The sequence below is a fragment of the Pseudophryne corroboree genome, chromosome 10 (genome assembly GCF_028390025.1).
Source record: "Pseudophryne corroboree isolate aPseCor3 chromosome 10, aPseCor3.hap2, whole genome shotgun sequence".
NCBI classification, from domain to species: domain Eukaryota; kingdom Metazoa; phylum Chordata; class Amphibia; order Anura; family Myobatrachidae; genus Pseudophryne; species Pseudophryne corroboree.
Window position 1 is genome coordinate 201,844,202 of NC_086453.1, and position 23,982 is coordinate 201,868,183.

At 44.9% G+C, this 23,982-nt stretch overlaps 1 protein-coding gene across 1 annotated transcript in view; it reads right to left on the minus strand.

Moving 5' to 3' along the window:
• Positions 1-23,982, minus strand: part of PUSL1 (pseudouridine synthase like 1) — a 384,977-nt gene that overhangs the window by 71,117 nt on the left and 289,878 nt on the right. Inside the window, exon 4 of the mRNA XM_063943034.1 lies at positions 1,562-1,708. Coding sequence (XP_063799104.1) covers positions 1,562-1,708 — 147 coding nt within the window. The remainder of the gene's footprint in view (positions 1-1,561; positions 1,709-23,982) is intronic.

The window sequence follows — 23,982 nt, forward strand, 5'->3', positions numbered from 1 at the left end:
GGGAGTACATACTTGGTGACCAAAGCCTAAAAATAGAAAACACATATTAGAACTCCATAGAAATGGATCAGTATCACAAATGAAGCATGGGTAATATATGATGGCTACATCAGTTCTGTGATCTCTACCTTCCTAACCTGGCTGGCAATGCTGCAGAATACATAGTGAACCAGCCTCACAGTCTTTCCCATTATTCTCTATAATGTAGCATTCCCTGAGGCATCTTGAGAAATTCTTAGCAATCAATGGGGCAAATGAAACGAGTTTTCTGTCGATCTTCAGCACTAATGGGGATCTGACAGTATCCACATCTCAAATCTAGAATGGAAAACCACTGACTGCCCAGATGACATTCAAAAGCTTTGTCTACCTTGGATGCAAAACATACTTTAAACTAAAGAGATCTGATCCACTCTTACTTAGCTGTATGTTAAAACGTCTTGAGAAATCTCAGGTACCAAATATTTCCCATATTAAAATGCTCTCCTCTGTATCAAAGCACAGCTAGGCAGTATGGCAAAACCATTAATGTCAAATACATGTTAGTGCACTCTTATATATCATTATCTAAGAAGGTTGAGTGGGTGCAGTTAGGGAGCTGACAGTAACATTTATGATGTCAACATAGTTAAAATGTTGACATCTGGAAAATGCTGACATTAACAGAATGACGACATTTGCATAAGGTTAAGGCTGGTGTTAGAGTTATCATTAGAGTTAGGATTAGCATTAGGGTTACCATTGGGGTTAGGGATAGATCTGCATGAAACAGACTGTCAACATGCTGAATGCCAACTGGGTCAATGTCGGCATTATGAATATGGCAACATGTTCAATGTTGACATAACAGCCATGTCCACATTCTTATGTCGACCTTATGAATGGAGACATAATACACAGATACCCAAATGCTAGCTCTGCCCCTATACACGGGCTTAGTCAAATATCCTCCATACAGCCCCAAGAAGTAGCAGTACTGATTTATCAACAGGAGCTTCACCTAACAAATGTTACCGGGGTAAGTACCGCAACACCTGGCTATCAGTAATGTATTCCCTTTGCTCAAAAACAGGTAATATCTGTTAAGCAAAATGGTTTCTGCAGTATACAAGGATAGAAAACCAACCAAAATTAGCAATTCACTCTTCATCATACCCTATTGCAGAGGTTCTCAAACGCGGTCCGCAAAACCAAGTTAGTGGGAAGAGGATCTTAAGGCACCAAAGACCAGGTCTCCAGAGGATTTAAAGATAAAGGAAAAACCAGACACTGAATCTTACACAAAGCAATAATCACTATACAGCACCTTATCAACCTGTAGCGGTTTACCACACTTATTTATGTATGTGGCCCCAGATGATTACAGCAACATCCTTCATTTTATGGTGTAACAAGACTGATTTGGCATTTATCACTATTGCTGTTTAAATTTAGTTGTCAGAGTTGCTGGGAATTGTCGTCTTTGAAAACCTGCTGTTTAGTAAATATACCCCCAAGAAGTCTCTAGCAATATGTGAGTCCATAACTTTTACTGTAGCTCTTCCCAGACAGCTATGCTTACCTTACACTTGCTGACCAGCACAGATTCCTTTCAAATACTGGCAATTCCGACTGTTTACATCCAGTCACAACGCGGTAAAGGTACGTACGGGACAGCGCTTTAAACCGAGCATGGAAGTCATCGCTTACATGAATGGCCTTCAATACGCTGAGCAGGAGAAAACACGCAAAAGAGATAACTATACTATACATAAAAAACAATCAACAGCAAATAAACAATAGGGGCACTTACAAAAGAGGGTGACAGCCTCACAGGATGGACCGGTATGCAGTTAGACAATGTCTAGATTCATAATTTCAACACCAGAATGTCAGAATTTATTATGTCAACATGAATAAAATGGCAACATCATAAATGTCAACACCTAGAATATGCTGACATATGAATTGTCGACATTTGCATTAGGCTTATCTTAAATACCACATTGTCGACATTTTGCCCAAAAATAAAATCACTGTCAACATGCTGAAAATTTACTTGTGGAACTGCAAGTTTCAGCATGGTAGCACCTCTCATTATGTTTGGAATTAGGGTGTGCAGTCTAGCCCCTTCCCCACCAACATTATGAATGTCAAATTAAAATAGCCATTGAACCTTACCAAAAAAGATACAGATAACCAGAACAAAACCTATGAAGGCTGACATAAACCTCCATAGATTGTCAGTGGTGCAGCTCACATATTTCCATAAAAAGTATAATTCCTATTGGAATGGTTCGTGGTATTGTAATCAGAACTGTAAGATTGTTAAATGGATGATCATGTGATTTAGTTACATATTAGACACGAAAACACAAGATTTTTCCCCAGCGCACAGTACAGAATATACAATAAATAAAACTAAAAACCAATTTTTTCAATTCCTTAAATCTCTTATTTTATTGAATAATTCAAAAGAAGTTAAATGTCCAGCTAAAAAATAAGAATTTACTTACCGATAATTCTATTTCTCGGAGTCCGTAGTGGATGCTGGGGTTCCTGAAAGGACCATGGGGAATAGCGGCTCCGCAGGAGACAGGGCACAAAAAAGTAAAGCTTTACTAGGTCAGGTGGTGTGCACTGGCTCCTCCCCCTATGACCCTCCTCCAGACTCCAGTTAGGTACTGTGCCCGGACGAGCATACACAATAAGGGAGGCATTTTGAATCCCGGGTAAGACTCATACCAGCCACACCAATCACACCGTACAACTTGTGATCTAAACCCAGTTAACAGTATGACAACAGAAAGGGCCTCTTAAAGATGGCTCCTTAACAATAACCCGAATTAGTTAACAATAACTATGTACAAGTATTGCAGATAATCCGCACTTGGGATGGGCGCCCAGCATCCACTACGGACTCCGAGAAATAGAATTATCGGTAAGTAAATTCTTATTTTCTCTATCGTCCTAAGTGGATGCTGGGGTTCCTGAAAGGACCATGGGGATTATACCAAAGCTCCCAAACGGGCGGGAGAGTGCGGATGACTCTGCAGCACCGAATGAGAGAACTCCAGGTCCTCCTTTGCCAGGGTATCAAATTTGTAAAATTTTACAAACGTGTTCTCCCCCGACCACGTAGCTGCTCGGCAGAGTTGTAATGCCGAGACCCCTCGGGCAGCCGCCCAAGATGAGCCCACCTTCCTTGTGGAGTGGGCTTTTACAGTTTTAGGCTGTGGCAGGCCTGCCACAGAATGTGCAAGTTGAATTGTGTTACAAATCCAACGAGCAATCGACTGCTTAGAAGCAGGTGCGCCCAACTTGTTGGGTGCATACAATATAAACAGCGAGTCAGATTTTCTGACTCCAGCCGTCCTTGCAATGTATATTTTTTAAGGCTCTGACAACGTCCAACAACTTGGAGTCCTCCAAGTCGCTAGTGGCCGCAGGCACCACAATAGGTTGGTTCAGATGAAATGCTGATACCACTTTAGGGAGAAAATGCGGACGAGTCCGCAGTTCTGCCCTATCCGAATGGAAGATTAGATAAGGACTTTTATAAGATAAAGCCGCCAATTCAGATACTCTCCTGGCAGAGGCCAGGGCTAGTAACATAGTCACTTTCAATGTGAGATATTTCAAATCCACCTTTTTTAATGGTTCAAACCAATGGGATTTGAGGAAATCTAAAACTACATTTAGATCCCACGGTGCCACCGGAGGCACCACAGGAGGCTGTATATGCAGTACTCCCTTGACAAAAGTCTGGACCTCAGGGACAGAGGCCAATTCTTTTTGGAAGAATATTGACAGGGCCGAAATTTGAACCTTAATGGATCCCAATTTGAGACCCATAGATAATCCTGATTGCAGGAAATGTAGGAAACGACCCAGTTGGAATTCCTCCGTCGGAACCCTCCGATCCTCGCACCACGCTACATATTTTCGCCAAATGCGGTGATAATGTTTCACGGTGACTTCCTTCCGTGCCTTAATCAAGGTAGGAATGACTTCTTCTGGAATGCCTTTCCCTTTTAGGATCTGGCGTTCAACCGCCATGCCGTCAAACGCAGCCGCGGTAAGTCTTGAAAAAGACAGGGACCCTGCTGTAGCAGGTCCCTTCTCAGAGGTAGAGGCCACGGTTCGTCCGTGAGCATCTCTTGAAGTTCCGGATACCAAGTCCTTCTCGGCCAATCCGGAACCACTAGTATTGTTCTTACTCTTCTTTGCCGTATGATCTTCAATACCTTTGGTATGAGCGGCAGAGGAGGAAACACATACACTGACTGGTACACCCAAGGAGTTACCAGTGCGTCCACAGCTATTGCCTGTGGATCTCTTGACCTGGCGCAATATTTGTCCAGTTTCTTGTTGAGGCGAGACGCCATCATGTCTACAATTGGTCTTTCCCAACGGTCTATTAACATGTTGAAGACTTCTGGATGTAGACCCCACTCTCCCGGATGAAGATCGTGTCTGCTGAGGAAGTCTGCTTCCCAGTTGTCCACGCCCGGGATGAACACTGCTGACAGTGCTATCACGTGATTCTCCGCCCAGCGAAGAATCTTGGCAGCTTCTGCCATTGCACTCCTGCTTCTTGTGCCGCCCTGCCTGTTTACATGGGCGACCGCCGTGATGTTGTCCGACTGAATCAACACCGGCTTTCCTTGCAGGAGAAGTTCCGCCTGGCTTAGAGCATTGTAGATTGCTCTTAGTTCCAGAATGTTTATGTGAAGAGACTTTTCCAGACTCGTCCATACTCCCTGGAAGTTTCTTCCTTGTGTGACTGCTCCCCAGCCTCTCAGGCTGGCGTCCGTGGTCACCAGGATCCAATCCTGAATGCCGAATCTGCGGCCTTCTAATAGGTGAGCCTTCTGCAACCACCACAGAAGTGACACCCTTGTCTTTGGTGACAGGGTTATTCGCAGGTGCATCTGCAGATGCGACCCTGACCATTTGTCCAACAGATCCCTTTGGAATATTCTTGCATGGAATCTGCCGAATGGAATTGCTTCGTAAGAAGCCACCATTTTTCCCAGGACTCTTGTGCATTGATGTACTGACACTTTTCCTGGTTTTAGGAGGTTCCTGACCAGATCGGATAACTCCTTGGCTTTTTCCTCTGGAAGGAAAACCTTTTTCTGAACCGTGTCCAGAATCATTCCTAGGAACAGCAGACGAGTTGTCGGGATTAAATGGGATTTTGGAATATTCAGAATCCACCCGTGTTGTCTTAGCACCTCTTGAGATAGTGCTAAAGCTGTCTCCAGCTGTTCTCTGGACCTTGCCCTTATTAGGAGATCGTCCGAGTATGGGATAACTAATACGCCTTTTCTTCGAAGAAGAATCATCATCTCGGCCATTACCTTGGTAAAGACCCGAGGCGCCGTGGACAATCCGAACGGCAGCGTCTGAAACTGATAGTGACAGTTTTGAACAATGAACCTGAGGTACCCCTGGTGTGCGGGGTAAATCGGAACGTGTAGATACGCATCCTTGATGTCCAAGGATACCATAAAGTCCCCTTCTTCCAGGTTCGCTATCACTGCTCTGAGTGACTCCATCTTGAACTTGAACTTTTTTATGTAGAGGTTCAAGGACTTCAGATTTAGAATAGGCCTTACCGAGCCATCCGGCTTCGGTACCACAAATAGAGTGGAATAATACCCCTTTCCTTGTTGTAATAGGGGTACTTTGACTATCACCTGCTGAGCGTACAGCTTGTGAATGGCTTCCAACACCCTCTCCCTTTCGGAAGAGACGGTTGGTAAGGCAGACTTCAGGAAACGATGAGGAGGATCCGTCTCTAATTCCAACCTGTACCCCTGAGATATTATCTGCAGGATCCAGGGGTCTACCTGCGAGTGAGCCCACTGCGCGCTGTAATTTTTGAGACGGCCCCCCACTGTCCCCGAGTCCGCTTGAGAGGCCCCAGCGTCATGCTGAGGTTTTTGCAGGAGCCGGGGAGGGCTTCTGTTCCTGGGAAGGAGCTGCCTGTTGGTGTCTCTTCCCTCTTCCTCTGCCTCGTGGCAGGTACGACAAGCCCTTTGCTCTCTTATTTTTGTAGGAGCGAAAAGGCTGCGGTTGAAAGGTCGGTGCCTTTCTCTGTTGGGGAGTGACTTGAGGTAAAAAAGTGGATTTCCCGGCAGTAGCCGTGGCCACCAAGTCTGATAGACCAACTCCAAATAACTCCTCCCCTTTATACGGCAAAACCTCCATGTGACGTTTTGAATCCGCATCGCCTGTCCACTGTCGTGTCCATAAGGCTCTTCTGGCTGAAATGGACATAGCACTCACCCGAGATGCCAGTGTGCAAATATCCCTCTGTGCATCACGCATATAGATAAATGCATCCTTTATTTGTTCTAACGACAGTAAAACATTGTCCCTATCTAGGGTATCAATATTTTCAATCAGGGATTCTGACCAAACTACTCCAGCACTGCACATCCAGGCAGTTGCTATAGCTGGTCGTAGTATAACACCTGCATGTGTGTATATATTCTTTTGAATAACTTCCATCTTTCTATCTGATGGATCCTTAAGTGCGGCCGTCTCAGGAGAGGGTAACGCCACTTGTTTGGATAAGCGTGTGAGCGCCTTGTCCACCTTAGGGGGTGTTTCCCAGCGCGCCCTAACCTCTGGCGGGAAAGGGTATAATGCCAATAACTTTTTTGAAATTATCAACTTTTTATCAGGAGCAACCCACGCTTCATCACACACGTCATTTAATTCTTCTGATTCAGGAAAAACTGTTTGTAGTTTTTTCACACCATACATAATACCCTGTTTTACGGTATCTGTAGTATCAGCTAAATGTAACGTCTCCTTCATTGCCAAAATCATATAACGTGTGGCCCTACTGGAAAATACGTTTGAATTTCTACCGTCGTCACTGGAATCAGTGCCCGTGTCTGGGTCTGTGTCGACCGACTGAGGCAAAGGGCGTTTTACAGCCCCTGACGGTGTTTGAGGCGCCTGGACAAGCATTAATTGATTGTCCGGCCGCCTCATGTCCTCAACTGACTGTTTAAGGGAAGATAAACCATCACGTAATTCCACAAATAAAGGCATCCATTCTGGTGTCGACCCCCTGGGGGGTGACATCTGCATATTTGGCAATTGCTCCGCCTCCACACCAATATCGTCCTCATACATGTCGACACCACGTACCGACACACACCGCAAACTCACAGGGAATGCTCTAATGAAGACAGGACCCACTAGCCCTTTTGGGGAGACAGAGGGAGAGTCTGCCAGCACACACCACAAAGCGCTATATATACAAGGGATATCCTTATATTAAGTGCTCCCTTATAGCTGCTTTAATATATATATATATAGCCATTAATGTGCCCCCCCTCTCTGTTTTACCCTGTTTCTGTAGTGCAGTGCAGGGGAGAGACCTGGGAGCCGTTCTGACCAGCGGAGCTGTGACAGAAAATGGCGCCGTGTGCTGAGGAGATAGGCCCCGCCCCTTTTTCGGCGGGTTCTTCTCCCGCTATTTTTCCAGTCAGGCAGGGGTTAAATATCTCCATATAGCCCCTATGGGCTATATGTGAGGTATTTTTAGCCTTGTATAAGGTTTATATTTGCCTCTCAGAGCGCCCCCCCCCAGCGCTCTGCACCCTCAGTGACTGCCCAGTGAAGTGTGCTGAGAGGAAAATGGCGCACAGCTGCAGTGCTGTGCGCTACCTTATGAAGACTGAGGAGTCTTCAGCCGCCGGTTTCCGGACCTCTTCACGCTTCAGCATCTGCAAGGGGGTCGGCGGCGCGGCTCCGGGACCGGACTCCACGGCTGGGCCTGTGTTCGATCCCTCTGGAGCTAATGGTGTCCAGTAGCCAAGCAGCAAATCCACTCTGCATGCAGGTGAGTTTACTACTTTCCCCCTAAGTCCCACGTTGCAGTGATCCTGTTGCCAGCAGGACTCACTGTAAAGAAAAAAAACCTAAACTAAACTTTCTCTAAGCAGCTCTTTAGGAGAGCCACCTAGATTGCACCCTTCTCGTTCGGGCACAAAATCTAACTAACTGGAGTCTGGAGGAGGGTCATAGGGGGAGGAGCCAGTGCACACCACCTGACCTAGTAAAGCTTTACTTTTTTGTGCCCTGTCTCCTGCGGAGCCGCTATTCCCCATGGTCCTTTCAGGAACCCCAGCATCCACTTAGGACGATAGAGAAAGACGTATTGGTAGAAGTAGTAAGCCTTCCAATCATAGTGGGCACATCCCTACAGTTACTGATTTTACTGAACGCAAAAGAAGTTCTATCTTGATGAGGTAATACCTTCAAAACGCACCAAGTGCTCTCTCCAGGAGGAGACTCCCTGGCTGGTAAGTCCTCAGAGCGGGGTCCGGAGTCCGCCGGCGGAAGTCCCGTGCACGCTGTGTGTAGCGCTACTCAGCGTTGCTCGGGATCGATGTTCTCCGTAATCGACGCGTTTCGCCTGCGGGATGCTTCGTCAGGAATGCAGAGTTTCTACTAATACGTCTTAGATAACTGGGAGTGTGCCCTTTTTGAAAGAACTTTGTTTGGAAGAGAATCCGCAGTCACTAATTTGATTATTATAGAGGGAGTAAGCCGCAGATTAGCGCATCCAATCTATTAGGACGGTTTGCATTCTATTCATGTACTGGAGACTACCAAAGTACTGTGGGGCATAGTGAATATCAACTCTTCATATACCCCTATTCTATATGTTTTTTGTCTGTAATTGTTATGTGTATGTTTACCGGTAATAGGCAGTCACAAATTTTATTGGTGTATGCTTTTTAGCTGGACATTGAACTTCTTTTGAATTATTCAATAAAATAAGAGATTTAAGGAATTGAAAAAATTGGTTTTTAGTTTTCTTTATTGTATATTCTGTACTGTGCGCTGGGGAAAAATCTTGTGTTTTCGTGTCTATAGTCTAGTGTAGCTAGGTAGTAGCCCCACTCCCTGCAGCAGCACTATACAGTTTTAATTTATTCTCTTTCTATAGCGCAGTGCAAAAATTGTTCCTAGTTACATATTAGGTCTACCTGCAGCTACCAATACATCCATCCTTTGAATATACAGTCGTTTTGTTTGCTACTTATTTTTTTTTTTTAAACCATTTAATTATAAGAATTGATCTAATTCCACTCTTAAGAATCTGATATTCTCTCCTCCTCCCAACTACCTGCGCACTTAACTTCATCTAATTCTCTAATATGGACTTGATGGCACCTCAATGTAATTTACAATACCAAAAATCTCCATACATGATAAATTATTTCCATAAACTGTAATGAAGAAAGAATCATTAAATTCTGAAACGTTGGAATAATCCTGGTTAACCTTTTCTGTCCTGAGTGCAGCCTTTGGACAAACAGACAGACATACATAAATACATACGTACAGTGACAAAAATCATTGGAACATTGGTTGAAGGCAGGTATATTTGCCCCAAGTTTTTTACCTATGTATTTTAAAACACCAGAAATATTGTGTTGGTTCTGCTGAGATCTTTTGGAAAGAACCGGACTAGGGTCTTCGGGTTGGATGTGAGAAAAGAGGGCGGGTTCTCCATCCATTTAGGCTCAGTTCGCACAAGGTTAATTAGGGCTTTCAGTTGTAAGTGTGTGTTAAAAGGCTGGCAAATGACCATTGCTCTCTCACACTGCCTGGGAAAAAGGAGAGACTATGGAGTCTCTGTGAGAGAAACCTGGTTCTGAAATCCAGTAAGCTGGTCCTGGTGAAAACTTATTTTGTTGTTTTATTAGTGAGTTAGGATTATCCTGTGTAGAGTTAGCACCGGACGGCAAGGTATTTATTTTGCTGTCTATTTCTATTTTTCTGCACAATAAAACTGGTTGAGACCAGTTGTACCAAACCAATGGACTTGTGTTATCTCTCAGCTGCTGCATCCTGCCATTTACCCCAGGTAATGGTACCTGTTTCCCTGACCCTGTTACAATACATGCACAGTACTGTATGTATGTATGTATGTATATATATATATATATATATATATATACACACACACACACACACACACACACACACACACACACATCTATGCTAGTTTATTTGATACAGTTTATGCTGGATAACCTTAGCCTCCTCCTACAAGAACACAGACTCTTCAGGTCCGGCCATCGGTAAACAAGCCCCTGTTGACTTCCGGTTCCTGCTGGTGAACCACGCCACACTTCCGTCCTCTGGACGGAACGCAAAGCAGACGTGACACCACTTTACGTTTGGCAGCGTCCGGACCGGATTAAACATGCGTCTGCTTTTTAATGGGCAGAATACAGCACAAATACAGAGGATCGCGGTACAGAGGGTATACAGCCTTGAAAAAGGGACCAGAAACACGTCGGCATTACCCTGCTGTGCCTTCTAACACTCATGGACATTTTGGACTAAATACTTTGCCATTGGGAACTTAATCTCTTGGAGCCACAAGCAGGGTATTTTTCCCGGGGGTAGCCTGCATTGTCACACCTGCAGCTCCATCTACCCTGACAGGTAGGAATTTTTTCCCGCTTAACCTGCATTCATGTCCTGATGCATTTATTTAAAATAAAATTGTTTTAATAATGTCAGTTGTCTCACAATAAATTCTGTATTATATTATCTTTTACTACAAGTCTAACAACAGGTGTACTTTATACACACACCCACATTTTCATCATACTCCAGTTTAAGAGTTTTGTTACACCTAGCCTAAAGGTGATAAGGATCAGTGCCCAAAGGGGAGAGTCACCATTCCATTTTTCCTTGTTAACTTAATTGGGAGTTCATTTAGGGGAATTCCAGTACTCTTTCCAGACTGCTGAAGAGCAATAGTACAGTGCAGTCACTCACCCACCCACCCACCCCGTTTTCTCTTTACACCTCAGTCTCCTCGTTTGCCCCATACCCCCGTCCAATATGTCTGGTCTAGACGAGGCTGAAGTTAGCTTCTTATTCGGCCAGCTTCTTATTCACTTCTTATTCAAGCTCCAGCTTCTTATTCACTTCTTATTCGAACTCCAGCTTCTTATTCAGATCATTCAGTTTCGCAAGGGTTAATGAGTCTTCTGTCACAAATTTGACACCTGAAATCAACAGAGTAGGGTCCCGTGCATGTGACCCACTTGTATTTTGCCTGGCCCAACACTGTTTTGGGCATGAAATACACTGGCAAAGTGGGCACACACACCATATTTTGCCATTTTGAATAAGTAGCTGTAGTTTTGCAAGGGTTAACTAGTCTTGGGCCACACATTTGACCCCTGAAATCAACAGAGAGTGGTCACTTGCATGTGACCCACTTGTATTTTGCCTGGCCCAACGCTGTTTTGGGCATGAAATACACTGGCAAAGTGGGCACACACACCATATTTTCCATTTTGAATAAGTAGCTGTAGTTTTGCAAGGGTTAACCAGTCTTGGGCCACAAATTTGACACCTGAAATCAACAGAGGGTGGTCAGTTACATATGACCCATTTGTATTTTGCTTGGCCCAACGCTGTTTTGGGCATGAAATACACTGGCAAAGTTGGCGCAAACACCATGTTTTGCTATTTTGAATAAGTAGCTGTAGTTTTGCAAGGGTTAACTAGTCTTGGGCCACAAATTTGACCCCTGAAATCAACAGAGAGTGGTCACTTGCATGTGACCCACTTGTATTTTGCCTGGCCTAACGCTGTTTTGGGCATGAAATACACTGGCAAAGTGGGCACACACACCATATTTTGCCATTTCCAATAAGTAGCTGTAGTTTTGCAAGGGTTAACTAGTCTTGGGCCACAAATTTGACACCTGAAATCAACAGAGGGTGGTCAGTTACATATCACCCACTTGTATTTTGCTTGGCCCAACGCTGTTTTGGGCATGAAATACACTGGCAAAGTGGGCACACACACCATGTTTTGCTATTTTGAATAAGTAGCTGTAGTTTTGCAAGGGTTAACCAGTCTTGGGCCACAAATTTGACACCTGAAATCAACAGAGGGTGGTCACTTACATATGACCCACTTGTATTATGCTTGGCCCAACGCTGTTTTGGGCATGAAATACACTGGCAAAGTGGGCACACACACCATTTTATAAATTGCCATTTTGAATAAGTAGCTGTAGTTTTGCAAGGGTTAACTAGTCTTGGGACACAAATTTGACCCCTGAAATCAACAGAGAGTGGTCACTTGCATGTGACCCACTTGTATTTTGCCTGGCCCAACGCTGTTTTGGGCATGAAATATACTGGCAAAGTGGGCACACACACCATGTTTTGCTATTTTAAATAAGTAGCTGTAGTTTTGCAAGGGTTAACCAGTCTTGGGCCACAAATTTGACCCCTGAAATCAACAGAGAGTGGTCACTTGCATGTGACCCACTTGTATTTTGCCTGGCCCAACGCTGTTTTGGGCATGAAATACACTGGCAAAGTGGGCACACACACCATATTTTCAATTTTGAATAAGTAGCTGTAGTTTTGCAAGGGTTAACCAGTCTTGGGCCACAAATTTGACCCCTGAAATCAACAGAGAGTGGTCACTTGCATGTGACCCACTTGTATTTTGCCTGGCCCAACGCTGTTTTGGGCATGAAATACACTGGCATAGTGGGCACACACACCATATTTTCCATTTTGAATAAGTAGCTGTAGTTTTGCAAGGGTTAACCAGTCTTGGGCCACAAATTTGACACCTGAAATCAACAGAGGGTGGTCAGTTACATATGACCCACTTGTATTTTGTTTGGCCCAACACTGTTTTGGGCATGAAATACACTGGCAAAGCGGGCACACACACCATATTTTCCATTTTGAATAAGTAGCTGTAGTTTTGCAAGGGTTAACCAGTCTTGGGCCACAAATTTGACACCTGAAATCAACAGAGGGTGGTGACTTACATATCACCCACTTGTATTTTGCTTGGCCCAACGCTGTTTTGGGCATGAAATACACTGGCAAAGTGGGCACACACACCATGTTTTGCTATTTTGAATAAGTAGCTGTAGTTTTGCAAGGGTTAACCAGTCTTGGGCCACAAATTTGACACCTGAAATCAACAGAGGGTGGTCACTTACATATGACCCACTTGTATTATGCTTGGCCCAACGCTGTTTTGGGCATGAAATACACTGGCAAAGTGGGCACACACACCATTTTATAAATTGCCATTTTGAATAAGTAGCTGTAGTTTTGCAAGGGTTAACTAGTCTTGGGCCACAAATTTGACCCCTGAAATCAACAGAGGGTGGTCACTTGCATGTGACCCACTTGTATTTTGCCTGGCCCAACGCTGTTTTGGGCATGAAATACACTGGCAAAGTGGGCACACACACCATGTTTTGCTATTTTGAATAAGTAGCTGTAGTTTTGCAAGGGTTAACTAGTCTTGGGCCACAAATTTGACCCCTGAAATCAACAGAGAGTGGTCACTTGCATGTGACCCACTTGTATTTTGCCTGGCCCAACGCTGTTTTGGGCATGAAATACACTGGCAAAGTGGGCACACACACACCATATTTTCCATTTTGAATAAGTAGCTGTAGTTTTGCAAGGGTTAACTAGTCTTGGGCCACAAATTTGACCCCTGAAATCAACAGAGAGTGGTCACTTGCATGTGACCCACTTGTATTTTGCCTGGCCCAACGCTGTTTTGGGCATGAAATACACTGGCAAAGTGGGCACACACCATATTTTGCCATTTTCAATAAGTAGCTGTAGTTTTGCAAGGGTTAACTAGTCTTGGGCCACAAATTTGACCCCTGAAATCAACAGAGAGTGGTCACTTGCATGTGACCCACTTGTATTTTGCCTGGCCCAACGCTGTTTTGGGCATGAAATACACTGGCAAAGTGGGCACAAACACCATTTTATAAATTGCCATTTTGAATAAGTAGCTGTAGTTTTGCAAGGGTTAACTAGTCTTGGGCCACAAATTTGACCCCTGAAATCAACAGAGAGTGGTCACTTGCATGTGACCCACTTGTATTTTGCCTGGCCCAACGCTGTTTTGGGCATGAAATACACTGGCAAAGTGGGCACAACACCATGTTTTGCTATTTTGAATAAGTAGCTGTAGTTTTGCAAGGGTTAACTAGTCTTGGGCCACAAATTTGACCCCTGAAATCAACAGAGAGTGGTCACTTGCATGTGACCCACTTGTATTTTGCCTGGCCCAACGCTGTTTTGGGCATGAAATACACTGGCAAAGTGGGCACACACACCATATTTTCAATTTTGAATAAGTAGCTGTAGTTTTGCAAGGGTTAACTAGTCTTGGGCCACAAATTTGACCCCTGAAATCAACAGAGGGTGGTCAGTTACATATGACCCACTTGTATTTTGCCTGGCCCAACGCTGTTTTGGGCATGAAATACACTGGCAAAGTGGGCACACACACCATATTTTCCATTTTGAATAAGTAGCTGTAGTTTTGCAAGGGTTAACCAGTCTTGGGCCACAAAATTGACACCTGAAATCAACAGAGGGTGGTCAGTTACATATGACCCACTTGTATTTTGCTTGGCCCAACGCATTTTGGGCATGAAATACACTGGCATAGTGGGCACACACACCATATTTTCCATTTTGAATAAGTAGCTGTAGTTTTGCAAGGGTTAACTAGTCTTGGGCCACAAATTTGACCCCTGAAATCAACAGAGAGTGGTCACTTGCATGTGACCCACTTGTATTTTGCCTGGCCCAACGCTGTTTTGGGCATGAAATACACTGGCAAAGTGGGCACACACACCATATTTTGCCATTTTCAATAAGTAGCTGTAGTTTTGCAAGGGTTAACTAGTCTTGGGCCACAAATTTGACACCTGAAATCAACAGAGAGTGGTCACTTGCATGTGACCCACTTGTATTTTGCCTGGCCCAACGCTGTTTTGGGCATGAAATACACTGGCAAAGTGGGCACACACACCATATTTTGCTATTTTGAATAAGTAGCTGTAGTTTTGCAAGGGTTAACCAGTCTTGGGCCACAAATTTGACACCTGAAATCAACAGAGGGTGGTCACTTGCATGTGACCCACTTGTATTTTGCTTGGCCCAACGCTGTTTTGGGCATGAAATACACTGGCAAAGTGGGCGCAAACACCATGTTTTGCTATTTTGAATAAGTAGCTGTAGTTTTGCAAGGGTTAACTAGTCTTGGGCCACAAATTTGACCCCTGAAATCAACAGAGAGTGGTCACTTGCATGTGACCCACTTGTATTTTGCCTGGCCCAACGCTGTTTTGGGCATGAAATACACTGGCAAAGTGGGCACAGACACCATATTTTCCATTTTGAATAAGTAGCTGTAGTTTTGCAAGGGTTAACTAGTCTTGGGCCACAAATTTGACCCCTGAAATCAACAGAGGGTGGTCAGTTACATATGACCCACTTGTATTTTGCCTGGCCCAACGCTGTTTTGGGCATGAAATACACTGGCAAAGTGGGCACACACACCATATTTTCCATTTTGAATAAGTAGCTGTAGTTTTGCAAGGGTTAACTAGTCTTGGGCCACAAATTTGACACCTGAAATCAACAGAGGGTGGTCACTTACATATGACCCACTTGTATTTTGCTTGGCCCATCGCTGTTTTGGGCATGAAATACACTGGCAAAGTGGGCACAAACACCATTTTATAAATTGCCATTTTGAATAAGTAGCTGTAGTTTTGCAAGGGTTAACTAGTCTTGGGCCACAAATTTGACACCTGAAATCAACAGAGGGTGGTCACTTACATATGACCCACTTGTATTTTGCTTGGCTTAACGCTGTTTTGGGCATGAAATACACTGGCAAAGTGGGCACAAACACCATTTTATAAATTGCCATTTTGAATAAGTAGCTGTAGTTTTGCAAGGGTTAACTAGTCTTGGGCCACAAATTTGACCCCTAAAATCAACAGAGAGTGGTCACTTGCATGTGACCCACTTGTATTTTGCCTGGCCCAACGCTGTTTTGGGCATGAAATACACTGGCAAAGTGGGCACACACACCATATTTTACCATTTTGAATAAGTAGCTATAGTTTTGCAAGAGTTAACTAGTCTTGGGACACAATTGTGAGACCTGCAATCAACAGAATGTGGTCACTTACATATCACCTACTTGTATTCTGCTTGGCCCAACATTGATTTGTGAATGAAATACGCTGGGAAAGTAGGCACAACCACCATATTATAATTTACCATTTTGAATATTTAGCTGTATTTTTGCAAGGGTTAACTAGTCTTAGGCGACATATTTGATACCAGAAATCAAGGGTTAGATTAGCTCCTTATCGCACAGGGGAGTCATAGAGAGCCTATGTTGCGTTAAAGTTGTCTGAAGTCAGCTCTTATCCTTGCTTGAAGGAAGCTATACTCAGCAGGATTGGGGTGACGGGTCCCAGCAAAGCCCAAGAATATTATGAGTTGCAGCTGAACCCATCTGAGCCTCCAGTGGTCAAACTGGCATAATTGGCCAAACTGAGTAAAACCTGGTTACAGATAAAAATTCTTCTTAGTGGGCAGTGGAAGTGATGGCTCTAGACCAGGCTATACGGGTATCAGACCGTAGTGTAAAACACTGGGCCTTTGCAGGCTGACCCCAGACAATTGAGGAGCTAGCAGTGGTGATTGAGAGGTACCTGACCCTGGGAAATTTTAATAAAGCCAAGCAAGGGTTACAGCCAGTACCTAAGCCCAATACCCAGATTCCCATTGTTAAATCAAACAGCCCATCTCCAGTCATATGTTTTGAGTGCAGAGAGCCCAGTTATGCACAGCGGTACTTCCTAAAGCAGGGTGAGCTAGTGGATTGCAGCTCAGGGAAAACAGTACAACCTGTATTCAGTATGGCGACTGGAATTATTTCCCCAGCTGAAACTACCATTTCATCTGATGGTACAGATTGAAGGCTGGGATATCTGGGCCTTGGTTGATACTGGCAATGAATTGTCTATCATCTCTGCTAACCTGGTTCTTCCCGGGTCTGGCCAGGTTGTGCTTCTGGTAAAGATGCTATGTATACTTGGTGACATAGAAGAATGCCCATGAGTGCACCTGCCGGTGGTGATTAAAGTAAGACCAGTAAAAATGGTAGTCACAGTAGCTTCCAAACCTCTTTATCCACTAATCCTGGGCCAGGACTTCCCACTGTTTGCAGGAGTTTGTTACCTGGCATGACATTGGCAGACAGACAAAGGTTAAGCTGTCGCAGGGGCCAAGATCTACTGGAAGCCAAGGTTGTATGACTGTAAACCCCTCTCTTGCCAGTGAGATTGAGACACATTAGTCCCCCATTTGCGAAAGAGTGTCTTTGCAGGACTTTAGGCGAGATCAACATAACGATGGCAACTTGTCTAATACTTTTTAAAATGTGGTAGTGGTAAATGGTAAGGTAAACTCTGCTTTACCACCTGAAGGTGTACCTTACTTTATGTGAAAAACTATTTTTTTTACCCTGTAACTTATTTGCAAGGTAAAAGGGTAGACCAGTTGCTGATTCCCCGAAAACACGAGCAGCTGGTACTGAGGGCGGCTCACATGCATTTATGGGGTGGCCATTTAGGGGAGAGGAAAACTCTCCAGCGTATCCAGCTATGTTTCTCCTGGCCAGGCATTCATGCTGCAGTAAAAGAATATTGTCAGGAATGCCCAGTGTACTAAAAGAATGCACCCCAGACAGAATTTAGGGCGACCTTGGTTTTCCTGACTATAATTTCCATGCCTATTGAGCCAATTTTTATAGATCTGATAGGGCCAGTAGAAAAATCGGATCATGGGCATCAGTATATATTGGTGACGGTGGACTACTCCACCGGGTACCCGGAGGCCATACCACTATGTAACATGAAATCTAGCACTATTGTCCAGGAGTTCTTGATGCTGTATACCCGTCTAGGAATACCAATAGAGGTCCTGACCGACTAAGGTACCCCTTTTGTGTCTAAATTAATTAAATACCTGTGTCGCCTGTTAAAGGTGGATAGAATTACCATTTCGGTTTACCACCCGCAGACAGACGGCTTGGTTGAATGCTTTAACAGAACCCTTATGCAGATGATGAAAAGGGCAGTGTCACAGGAGAAGCGAGATTAAGACCTACTCTTACCTTAACTATTGTTGGCAGTTTGAGAGGTACCCCAAGCCTCTTTTATTATTATTATTATTATTATTATTATTATACTTTATTTATATAGAGACTTTATATAGAGACTGTATGGGGTTTAGACCCTTCAAACTCCTCTATGGTAGACAACGCAGAGGGATACTAGATCTATTAAAAGATGGGTGGGAGCAGCAATTGTCCCAAGGGGATGCGGTTAAGATCCCGCCGGACGGAATCCCGGCGGTTGAAATACCGACGCCGGAACCCCGACCGGCACAATCCCGACATATTCTGCCTCCGTGGGTGTCCACGACACCCATAGAGGGAGAATATAAAAGTGTGCTGAGCATAGCAAAGCACCGTGCCTGCAGCGTGGCGAGCAAAGCGAGCCCACAATGGGCTGCGTTCTGCTCGCCACCCCTGTCGGGATTGTGTGGTCGAAATTCCGGCGTCAGTATTTCGACCGCCGGGATCCCATCCTGCGGGATTTAGTACTGATCCCGTCCCAAGAGCCTAACATCGTTCAGTTTGTATCCCAATTATATGGCTGTCTAAGGCAAATTGCGCCACTTCTGACCAAGCATATGGCAAGAGCTCAACAGGATCAAAAACGCAGTCATGGCGTTACTGCTGTCAACCGGACTCTCAATAGGGGCAACAAGGTACTGATACTTGTGTCTAGGTACGGCAGGAAGGTAGAAGTAAAGAGGTAAAAGTCTACCATGTGAATTTGTTGAAGCCTTGGAAAGTGCCAGTCAACCCTCTTTAGTGGCCATGAAAACCCCAGAATGTCAGGTGCCTACTGAAGTAACTTTGAGTCCTAGCCAGAAACAAGAAGTGGTAAACTTAGTAGCACAGTACCAGGTTGTGTTCTCTGCCCTCCTGGGGAAAACTCAAATCATACAGCATGACAATGTTACTCCACCCAGGGGGGTGATAAAACAAAGGCAATATTGTATATCTGAGGCCCAACAGGCAGCAGTAAAACGGGAACTGGAAGTGATGCGGCGCTTGGGGGTCATAGAGTAGTCAAACAGTGAATGGAATAATCCCATTTTTTTTAGAGCCCAAGCTTTTTGGAGCTTTGAGATTCTGTAATGACTTCAGAAAGTTAAATAAAGTTCCTCGGTTTGATTCCTATCCTATGCCCCGGGTTGATGAACTTAGCAATAAGCCAGTATCTAACTACGCTAGATTTACTGAAGGGGTACTGGCAAATTCCTCTGATGGAAGCTGCCAAAGCAACAACAGCCTGCTCTACCACAGTGGGTTTGTTCCAGTCGCACCTTCCAAAGGTGGATGCAGTGTTACAGTCTCTACAGGCACAAGGGTTCACAGCTAACCTGGAGAAGTGTGCCATCATATCTGTGGAGGCAAAGTATCTGGGGTATATTGTATGCCAAGGGTAAGTTAAACCTCAACCTGGCAAGGTGGAAGCAGTCTTCACATGGCCTAAGCTAAAATGTATGTCGCAACTCAGGATATTCTTTGGTCTGGTGGGCTATTATCGTAGGTTCAGGGGTGGAACTTGCAGCGGTGCAACCGGCAGGGCCCCTCCACGATGAAGGGGCCCACAGCCGGAGGCACTACAATGAGTGAGACTGACTCATTACATGCCACCTGCCGGCGCGCTGCAAGCCGCCGCTTCCCCTTAACAGAATGAGGCTGAGCTGGTGTGCAGAGCTGCAGTCTGGCCAGAGGGGGAGGAGGATGCAGTGGAGGAGTCTGGAGAAGGAGAAGGGGCCATCTTCCCCTCTCATTCACGGGCAGCCCAGCTATTTCTTTTTGCTACCGGAGCATCACGTGACCATGCGGCTAAACTGTAGAGTTTCTGAGGTAGTGCAGCAGCATTCCTTGTAAGGCGGTCAGGCAGCTGTGTGTTTATTTATTTTTATTTTATTATACATTTTTCTAATTGTACATTTCATCCTGCAAACTCAGAATCGCGGACCTCGAAGAGGCGGAGCCTACAATGAGGGGGCGGAGATTGGGAGGTGGTGGGCGGGGTTGTTACAGTAAGTTGGTCTCTCTGCAAATAGTAATGGTGACTGTGCAGTGACATATAACATGCAGCACAGCATAGAGTGACCCCACTAAGACAGCCAGGCACAGGGTCATGTGTTGTCACCCAGGGTGCATGTGCTGCTGCTGGCTGCATGATGCATAGTGTGGACATCTGTCTCCATGGGCCTTGTGTATCCTTGTACAAAGGAATTGTCCCATCTCTATACAGTGAGAAGTCTTCTGAGTTTTTGTGGGAGTTGGATACAATTGGCCGACAGTTATCATATTGATATTCATTATGTCGACATAAAGAACTGTCAACAAACAGTCCCTTGTGATATAGCAGTTTCGTACTTTATACCGGTGACAGCAGTGCCTTTTTCTGGATCACATTGCATTGGCGATGTCTCAGCAGTGTTCTGGTGAGTATTTTCCCCATTATCCCTAATCCCTAAACCTTTCCCTAGTAGCTAACCTTAACCTTTACCCCTCCCCACAGCCTAACCCTAGCCACCACCCCAGTGCCTCACCCCCCCCCCCCCCCAGCAGCCTAACCCTAAAACTTTACCGTAGTGCCTACTATATTGGCGTTACGTGTAAAAGGAGCTCTACTGTGTGGCGTAATGTGTATAAGGAGCTCTACTGTATGGCGTAACCTGTATAAGGGGTATTACTGTGTGGTGTAACGTCTATAAGAAGCACCACTGTGTGGCGTAACGTGTATAAGGAGCACTATTGTGTGGCGTAAAGTGTATAAGGACCATTACAGTGTGTTGTAACGTGTATAAGGAGCTCTACTGTGTTGCGTAACATGTATAAGGAACAGTACTGGGTGGAGTAACGTGTATCAGGAGCACTACTGTGTGGTATAACGTATATTAAGATACTACTGTGTGGCGTAACATGTATAAGAGGCACTACTGTGTGTTGTAATGTGTATAAGAACTACTGTGTGGCGTAACGTGTAGAAGGAGCTCTACTATGTGGCGTAATGCGTATAAGAAGCAATACTGTGTGGCATAACGTGTTTCAGGAGCAGTACTGTGTAGCGTAATGTATATAAGGAGTACTACTGTTCAGTGTAATGTAATGTAAATCGGTGTAATGTAATAAGGTTGCACTACTGTGTGGCATAATTTGAATTGGTGGTACTATTGTGTGCCCACACCCCTTTTCAATGAGACCATGCCCTATTTTTTGACACACGTTTTGGATCTTGGGCGGGCTGGGGCAACGCATTTTGTTGCACCTCGGCCCACAATGGTCTTGTTCCGCCACTGCGTAGGTGCATGCGCGAATTTGCCACAGGGCAGCATCATTCACTGAATGTCTGAGGAAACAGTCCCCAGACAAGATCTAATCACAGATGTGCTAAATGTAGCACATCTACAATCATGTACTCTGACATGCGGGTGGATGCCCAGCACAGGGCTGGTCCGCCCTGCATGACTGGCCCTAGCCCCCCCCATCCCCCTCGCACAGGTACAAAACCATTGCACGGTGTCGATGATTTTGTACCTGATGAGTAACTCCCTGCAAACGAAGCTCCTGCACGCTGGCAGTCCGCTACTCGCCACATCCCGGGTCGCAGAGTCTGTGTGTAACACCACTCAGCTGCCTCGGGCCACCCCCCAACGGTCCAGACAAGCCTCCGTTGTCCGGACCGTGGTTCTAAAGCCGGTGGCATGCCCCTTCCCACCACATGACCGCCTCTGCCTGTCAATCAGGCAGAGGCGATCGAAGCCCTGAGATGCTGATAGAATCTCACTGGGCTCCCGGATTGCGCACGCGCAGGGCGCACTCCACAAAGTAATTCAGACTGCGATCGCTGCTGCAGTGATGCAGTCTGAATTACCCCCTAGGCCCGCAGAGACTACATTGCAGAATTTAAGAAAAGCTTTATACGCAGAGACTGTATTGATAGGCTCCTGATTCCAGGTGTCAAATTTGTGGCCCAAGACTATTTAACCCTTGCAAAACTACAGCTACTTATTCAAAATGGCAAAATATGGTGTGTGTGCCCACTTTGCCAGTGTATTTCATGCCCAAAACAGCGTTGGGCCAGGCAAAATACAAGTGGGTGCTATGTAAGTAACCACCCTCTGTTGATTTCAGGTGTCAAATTTGTGGCCCAAGACTAGTTAACCCTTGCAAAACTACAGCTACTTATTCAAAATGGAAAATATGGTGTCTGTGCCCACTTTGCCAGTGTATTTCATGCCCAAAACAGCGTTGGGCCAAGCAAAATACAAGTGGGTCATATGTAAGTGACCACCGTCTGTTGATTTCAGGTGTCAAATTTGTGGCCCAAGACTAGTTAACCCTTGCAAAACTACAGCTACTTATTCAAAATGGTAAAATATGGTGTGTGTGCCCACTTTGCCAGTGTATTTCATGCCCAAAACAGCGTTGGGCCAGGCAAAATACAAGTGGGTGCTATGTAAGTAACCACCCTCTGTTGATTTCAGGTGTCAAATTTGTGGCCCAAGACTAGTTAACCCTTGCAAAACTACAGCTACTTATTCAAAATGGAAAATATGGTGTCTGTGCCCACTTTGCCAGTGTATTTCATGCCCAAAACAGCGTTGGGCCAAGCAAAATACAAGTGGGTCATATGTAAGTGACCACCGTCTGTTGATTTCAGGTGTCAAATTTGTGGCCCAAGACTGGTTAACCCTTGCAAAACTACAGCTACTTATTCAAAATAGCAAAACATGGTGTGTGTGCCCACTTTGCCAGTGTATTTCATGCCCAAAACAGCGTTGGGCCAAGCAAAATACAAGTGGGTGATATGTAAGTGACCACCCTCTGTTGATTTCAGGTGTCAAATTTGTGGCCCAAGACTGGTTAACCCTTGCAAAACTACAGCTACTTATTCAAAATTGAAAATATGGTGTGTGTGCCCACTTTGCCAGTGTATTTCATGCCCAAAACAGCGTTGGGCCAGGCAAAATACAAGTGGGTCACATGCAAGTGACCACTCTCTGTTGATTTCAGGGGTCAAATTTGTGGCCCAAGACTAGTTAACCCTTGCAAAACTACAGCTACTTATTCAAAATAGCAAAACATGGTGTTTGCGCCCACTTTGCCAGCGTATTTCATGCCCAAAACAGCGTTGGGCCAAGCAAAATACAAGTGGGTCATATGTAACTGACCACCCTCTGTTGATTTCAGGTGCAAATTTGTGGCCCAAGACTGGTTAACCCTTGCAAAACTACAGCTACTTATTCAAAATAGCAAAACATGGTGTTTGCGCCCACTTTGCCAGTGTATTTCATGCCCAAAACAGCGTTGGGCCAAGCAAAATACAAGTGGGTCATATGTAACTGACCACCCTCTGTTGATTTCAGGTGTCAAATTTGTGGCCCAAGACTGGTTAACCCTTGCAAAACTACAGCTACTTATTCAAAATGGAAAATATGGTGTGTGTGCCCACTTTGCCAGTGTATTTCATGCCCAAAACAGCGTTGGGCCAGGCAAAATACAAGTGGGTGCTATGTAAGTAACCACCCTCTGTTGATTTCAGGTGTCAAATTTGTGGCCCAAGACTAGTTAACCCTTGCAAAACTACAGCTACTTATTCAAAATGGAAAATATGGTGTCTGTGCCCACTTTGCCAGTGTATTTCATGCCCAAAACAGCGTTGGGCCAAGCAAAATACAAGTGGGTCATATGTAAGTGACCACCGTCTGTTGATTTCAGGTGTCAAATTTGTGGCCCAAGACTGGTTAACCCTTGCAAAACTACAGCTACTTATTCAAAATAGCAAAACATGGTGTGTGTGCCCACTTTGCCAGTGTATTTCATGCCCAAAACAGCGTTGGGCCAAGCAAAATACAAGTGGGTGATATGTAAGTGACCACCCTCTGTTGATTTCAGGTGTCAAATTTGTGGCCCAAGACTGGTTAACCCTTGCAAAACTACAGCTACTTATTCAAAATG